A 7,033-nucleotide genomic window follows, 5' to 3' on the forward strand; every position below is an offset into this window, starting at 1 on the left:
ATGCTCCTAACCCTAGCCCTAACTGTACCCAACTTCCCCAACCCTAAACTAAACCCTACCTCTATCCCTTGCAAACTACCCCCTTCCCCTAACACTACCTCCTACCCCCCCATACCCGCACCCCCTACAAATACCCCCTTCCCCTAACCCTACCTCCTACCCCTTCCCCATACCCACAGCCCCTACAACTATCCCCTATCCTATCCCTTACAACCTACCCCCTTCCCCTAACCCTACCTCCTACCCCTTCCCCATACCCACAGCCCCTACAACTATCCCCTACCCTATCCCTTACAACCTACCCCCTTCCCCTAACCCTACCTCCTACCCCTTCCCCATACTCGCACCCTCTACCACTACCCCTACCCTATCCCTTACAACCTACCCACTTCCCCGAACACTACCTCCTACCCCTGCCCCATACCCGCACCCCCTACCACTACCCCCTACCCTACCCCTTACCACAACCCCTACCCTTACCCCCTTCCACTACCCCCTTTCTCCTACCCCCTTCCCCTCCCCCTCCTTCCCCTAGGTTAGGGGTAGGAAGGGGAAAGGGAAGGGGGAGGGGAAGGGGAGGAGGAGAAGGGGAGGGGAAGGGGGAGGGTTAGGGGAGGGGAAGGGGGAGGGGAAGGGGAGGGGGTAAGGGGAAGGGAAGGGGAGAGGGGAAGGAGGAGATGAAGGGTGGAGGGCTGGGGTTAGGGCATAGGTGAAGGCAGGGGAAGGGTAAGGTAAGCGGGAGGGGGTTGAGATGGAGGAGGGGTAGAGGAGAAGAGGGGAAGTGGGTGAAGGGACATGGAAAAGGCAGGGAATGGGGTTGGCAGGGCCAGAGGGAGAAGAAGGGGAGGGATTCAGGCCATCATGATGTTGTCCGTCCTCTGTTCAGCTGGGATGCGAGGTTCTTCTGTACTCGTGTCTTGTCTCTGAGATCGCTCCTTCTCCTGGGAAGAGAAATACGAGTGATAGAGATACTGTCTCTGAGGCCTGATCACAATGACTTTGGAGGGTCACAACTCTTCCCCCATCATCCCCCCTACCCCTGAACACTGGAGCCTTTCCCCTTCCTCTGCTTTAACTGAGGAAGTGTGTATTGGCGAAACCCACGATCTCTCTCTGCAGAGCTCAGAGCAATGTGTCTCCATCAGGCAACACCCTGGTTCTCCACGATATGGCAGCAAGATGCTAGACAATCATGGATGGATCCATCTGAACCTACCCCACAACAATGTTACCCTCCCCTCCCTCACACCAGTACCCTCCATTTTTCTTTAATTCCTGTCCATATTAAAATCCTTTTAATGCCTTTTTTGGACCAGCCTCCGCTACTATCCCGGCAATGCATTCCAGCCACCCACTACATTCTGTGCGAATAAAATGTACCCCTCACGTCTTGCCTAAAGTTCCCTCAGCTCACCTTATTTAGACGTCCTCTGGTATTCTCGCCCCAGGAATGCACACAATATTCCAAGTGTGGCATGACTAGAATTTTATACATCTGCAACGTTACCTCTCGGTTTTTGACTCAATCCCCTGACTCCTGAAGGCCAGCACACAATACACCATCTTAAACTCCCTCTCAATTTGCACAGCAACCTTGAGTGATTTATGGAGCAGGATCTAAATATTTCTCTGTCCTGCACACTATTCATAATCCTGCCATTATCCAAGTGCTCTGCCCGCACATTCTTGTAATCCGCATTCAATAAAGATATTGGTCTATATGAAGCTTCTTTTCATGGGTCTCCAACCTTCTTTGGAATAACTGTTATTCGTGCCCTTGAAAATTATTCTGGAATTAAACCTGGACCAGTTGCTTATTTAAGTACATCTGATTGACAGGATTGAACTCCATCTGTCACTTCTCTGCAAACTGGATGACCTATGACAACCTTCTACACTGTCTACAATATTTCTACCTCTGTGTCATCCCCTGACGTACCCACCCTTCCACTCCCATCATCATTCATAAAAATCACAAAGAGCAGGGGTCCCAGAGCAGATCCCTTTGGAGATCCACTAGTCATTAATCCATCTACTACTACCGTCTGTTTTCTGCAGACAAGCCAATTCTGAATCCAAACAGCCAAGGCTCCATGGATCCCATGCCTCTGGACATTCTGAATGAGGCCACTGTGGGGACCTTGTTAAGCACCTTACTAAAATCCTCGTGCAGCACATACAGACCTAGACCTTCATCGATTTCCTTTGACACCTCCTCAAAATACTCAATTTGACTCGTGAGGCAGGACCTGCTCCTCACAAAACTATCCATGAGTTTCCCCAGCATGTTTGGGCATTGCCCTCGGCCCCAGCATCTGCAGACTTCCTGGCCAGTCCCTCCCTTACCCCTTCGCAGAGCTTCCGCATCCATTAGAACATCAAGCATTGCTGCCCAATACAGGCCCTTTGGCCCATAAAGGCTGTACTGACCTTTGTAAATGTTCTCCACAACCTTTACCTGTAGCACACCCACAGGAACATAGGAAGTGGGAACAGGAGTAGGACAAAAATGGCCCATCGAGCCTGCTCCGCCATTCAATATGATCATGGCTGATCTAATTTATGACCTAACTCCACCTACCTGCCTTCTCGCCATATCCCCAAATTCCTCTATCATGTAAAAATTCTGTTCCCTTACATCCACATGCCCGTCTCAGAGACTTTTAAATGTACCTATTCTACCAGCCACTACCACTTTCTCCGGTGACGCATTCAAAGCTCTCACAACTCTCTGCATAAAAAAAATCTCCCCTCACCTGAAGCGGATGCCCTCTGGGATTTGCACCTGACACTTTAGGAAAAGTTGCTGGCTGTTCATTCCATCTAAGCCCCCCCACAATCTTATTTAGAATTAGTTATTAAGCTGTGGAAGGGGCAAGTTGGGAGAGGGAGGAGGGTAGAGAGCTGGTGGGGGAGGGGTGAGAGCTGGTGCGGAGGGGACAAGGCCGTGTTGGGGAGAGGGATCAGGACCGCGTTGATGTGGTGAACGGGCAGACACGGGTGGATCTACCTGCCGAAATAAAGGAGCAATAAGAAGGCCATCTCGGGATCTACCAGCATCATCTGGGGCTTGATGTCTCAATGGCAAACCCCCTGAGGATGGATGTTGGCCAGGCTCTGCTACAGCTGGTACATGAACATCTGGCAACACAACTATATAACATGACCCACTCTGCCTCCACACTGGCCGGGTCTGGATCCTGCGGGTAAGGGGTGGTGGGTGAAGGGCCCCTCCCTGCCAATCAACATCCATCCTCATCATCCTCTCCACCCCTCTCCCCTCACTAACCTTTCTCTCCTCACCAATACCCATTGAGACCCTCATGCACCCTTCATCGATATCCAGTCCCCAGCGAGACTCAGCCAGTAAACTCCTCCATATCCTCCAACCCCACCATCCAAGCTTGCCCCAGTGGACAAGTTGACCACCCAGACCCACAACCACCTTGATGTAGATCATGGGAATGGGCTGCTTGGCTTTGTTGAAGAGCTGGGCCATGCAATGAACCGTCTCGGGAACATAGTCAGACCCAGATTCAAATAAGCCTCCTCTTTCTTTTGGATTTACCCACCAACACCCAGCACCTCTCCCAATAGGAGTGCCAGCCCCTCCTGCTCTCTGTAGGCCTGATGCCCCCAGTGCTCAACACATCATGGCATGAATCCAAGGGCTCAGCGAGCAGAGCGTCAACAGGCCGTAGTGGACCCGTCCGCTGCCCCATCATTCAGCTTCTGGTGAGACTGCAAAAATGTGCAGCTCTGACCGCCCTCCCTCGTGAGGCAAGGATTCACCAGGAGAGAAAACCATTGACGTTTCGAGATGAGAAATGTTTGCAGCCGGGTGTTGGCTGGGGTCGAACATGTGGAGGCTGAGTTGTTGGGAAGATTCAGAGCAGGCGTTGATATGGAAGAGCACAAAAAGGTTCTGTGGAAGTGAGTTATGGGGGAAAATACATTCATGAAATGAATTGGGGAAACAGATTGGAGGGGCTGAGTGGCCGAATTTGGCGACCTTGTCTTGTGGTCTTGGCTGCTGCTGTCTGGAGTTGAAATGGCAAGAGGTCATGAGTTAATGGGTGAGGAGCAGGGCAGCCAGCGTCAAGGAGTCGGCACTGGTCAGAGGGGCAGGATGGAGGCAACAGAGAGGCTGCAGCGAGACAGATCCATTGAAGGAATGGGGAAGGTAGCAGCAAATGATATGCATCAGAGTAGGGGTGGGGTGGGTGCAGGTGGATCTTACCTTGACTACAGAGGAATAGAAGTTGAGAAGAGGGACGATGATGGTGTGATCCAACTTTCGCACGATCTGCAGTTTGCGGTTCTATGGTGAGAGAGGAACATCAGCAAGGCTGGGCGATGGGTCGGGGCCCTGAGGGGCAACTTGTCCAAGTTGAGGGGGGAGGCGGGGAGGAGATTCGTCAAGAGGTCAGAGGTGGGGAACTCCTAGGGAGGCCGAAGTGGGGGACTCATCGAGAGTCGGGGTGGCGGGGAACATTTCATGTCGCTGGAGCGGGGATTCGTCAGGGGGTTCAATGAAGTATCATTTCAGTTTTTATGATTGTTTTCCCAGCTTCTACTAAACAATGAATTTGCAGAAAATCTCTGATATTTGCCAGGTGCGTGTGTGTGTGTGTGTGTGTGTGTGTGTGGGGTGGGGGGTTATGTGTAGGGGGGTGCTGTTGTGGGTTTTGTGTGACTTTCTCTGTTTCCAAACCCCATGGCAGCCTTGGTCTCTGTCAGATGCTCCTCTTTCCACCCACCCTTCAAAAATGTGTTTGGGGTGTTGTTTGTCAATTGGGTGTAATTGTGTGAAACGGGCTCATGTGTCGCAAGGGCCTGTGAACATGCTGTAGGCCCTAAAGTTAAATATCAGGGTTTTCCATTTCCACACAACTGCTCCTCCCCCTCACCTTGAATCTCTTGTCCTGCAAGATCTTCTTGATGGCAATCAGCTCTCCGGAGTCCACCAGCCTTGCCTGGTACACCACACCGATAGATCCACTGTCGATGATTTTAACATCTGTGCAGGACACCACCTTGGAGACGTTGGGTCCATGACCCAGTGTGGCCACCTCTGTTGTGACCTTATTGCCATGTCCTCTTGGGCAGAAGCAGCAGCATTTACACACCCAGAGGGTACACAACAGGTCATTTATCCCAACCCAGCCTTGCTGTCCAAGTTAGTCTCTACCCCTCCCTCTAACTCCCTTCCAAGGATCACCTAAATGTCAGAATTGATCCTCTGGTGGTTCGTTCCAGCCTCTCAGTAGAAATATTGCCACCCCAGGTCCCTCTTTGATCACTCTCCTCAGACTGAGGCCAGTTCCGCAGCCGTTCACTTTATCTACAACCCTCCCTCCTTGAGAGGATCGGGTCATCCTTGACCTTCAGCACGTCCCGGGGAGATGAACCACTCTGAACCCTACCACAGGTTTAGCAGAAGCCCTCCACATTCCCAGAAGCTCAGCAACACCATGATCTTCCATGATGCAAGCGAGACCTCGTCGCCTGAGGGAACAGGTGGTGCGGAGAGAGCCCCACTCTTCACCGCTCAACTCTGTTGGGTCCGCCGCAGCAGAAACACTTTCTCGCACCTTGATCCAGGTCCACTGGGGGAAAGAATCCTATCCCGGTTGGGGGGGTGTGGGGGTGTATGCAAGGGTGGAAGGGACGGTCCTGTCTCTCAGTGGACAGATCCCATTCCAGGTGGAGGGGAAGCTCTGTCCCATTTCTGTTGAAAGGTCTACCTTCCATCCCCCTCGCAACTTCTCTTCTCCCTCAGACACCTCACACTCTCCCCTGCCCCGATTCCTCTACCACACTCTCATCCCCCACCCAACACCACCCCCATGGTTTCCCCAGTGCCTTCCGTCCCCTCGCACCCCATCCCCCCAGCTCAACCCTATGTCCCTTACCTTTGATCCAATCACCCTTGACATTAGTCCCTGGTGAAACCCCGTTCCTTCGTTCTCCCCTCCACTCCTACAGACCCCATCCCAGTATCCCCTCACATGCCATTGTTCTCCCCTCCCCAGTCCCCTCCAGCTGCCTCATAAAGTGCCCTGCACTCAGGATGGGGAGAAGAGATTAATTGCAGCCTCCATTCTCTCCGCCCACACTGGGTGAAGGATGGTGCCAGAGGAGGCTCTGTCCCAGTAGGGGAGCCTGTAACAGGCTCTTTATCTCACCCATGGGTGCAGGGTGCTTCCAAACACAACCCTGTTGATCAGAGGGTCCCTGGGATGAGACAGCGTCCTACTCCGACATGCAGGCCAGAATCCCCTTCCAGGAGAGGCATCTTTCTCGTGTTGCTGTGCCATGGCACGACTCAGCTATGGCTGCCCCATGCAGTGACATTATCACCCCCTCTGTGTCATCATCTCCCCCCTCTGTGACACCTCCCCTCTCTGTGACACCACTAGTGTAATGGGCAGGGACATCCAACCATTTAAATCCTCCTCAATTTCCCCAAGCAAGGGGAGAATAATTCAGCTGGTCTAAATTACTCGTTATCTATTCTAACTCCTAGATATTTGATCCCATTTTGCCGCCACATTTGTTGACTATTTTCTTGACATTGGCTCTAATCCCTCTTCCTAAGTGACATGATTTTGCACATATCCCAAAAGAACTTATACCCAGAGATCTCCCCATAGTCCTGCAGCGTGTCGCACAACTTGGGCAATGAGTGTGTCGGGTCTGTCAGATATATCAGAACAACTTCTGCAAATAAATTGATTTCATGCTCTTCCTGGCCTGTTCTGAAACCTTTAATGCCTGAATCCTGGCAAATGGCCTCGGTTAATCGCTCCATGGCCAGTACAAACTCACTCACTGGGGGTGTAGGGGGGGGAGTGTCTGACCTTGATCGGCATGCCTGTTGGCTACCTCTGTCCCTCTCATCTCGACATCAGTGGCTCAGGTTGGGGGTGTCTGTGCTGGCTCCTGCAGTGCACAGCAGCGCTGCTGGGACACCTTTATCTCCTTATTTTCCTGGGCCCTCTGCAAATCTTTCCTTTCTATGATCTCACAT

At 52.2% G+C, this 7,033-nt stretch overlaps 1 protein-coding gene across 1 annotated transcript; it reads right to left on the reverse strand.

Annotated features, from left to right (window-relative positions):
• Window positions 1–512: 512 nt before the first annotated feature.
• On the reverse strand, window positions 513–6,277 carry LOC138750228 (glycogen synthase kinase-3 beta-like). The gene is made up of 4 exons (XM_069912351.1): window positions 6,189–6,277; window positions 4,911–5,098; window positions 4,241–4,321; window positions 513–941 (listed from the first exon to the last, which is right to left on the reverse strand). Exons 1-4 carry the CDS (start codon window positions 6,190–6,192, stop codon window positions 852–854), a joined length of 363 nt encoding a protein of 120 aa, XP_069768452.1. The 5' UTR covers window positions 6,193–6,277; the 3' UTR covers window positions 513–851.
• Window positions 6,278–7,033: the final 756 nt, after the last annotated feature.

Source organism: Narcine bancroftii, unplaced genomic scaffold (genome assembly GCF_036971445.1).
Source record: "Narcine bancroftii isolate sNarBan1 unplaced genomic scaffold, sNarBan1.hap1 Scaffold_108, whole genome shotgun sequence".
Classification (NCBI taxonomy): Eukaryota; Metazoa; Chordata; class Chondrichthyes; order Torpediniformes; family Narcinidae; genus Narcine; species Narcine bancroftii.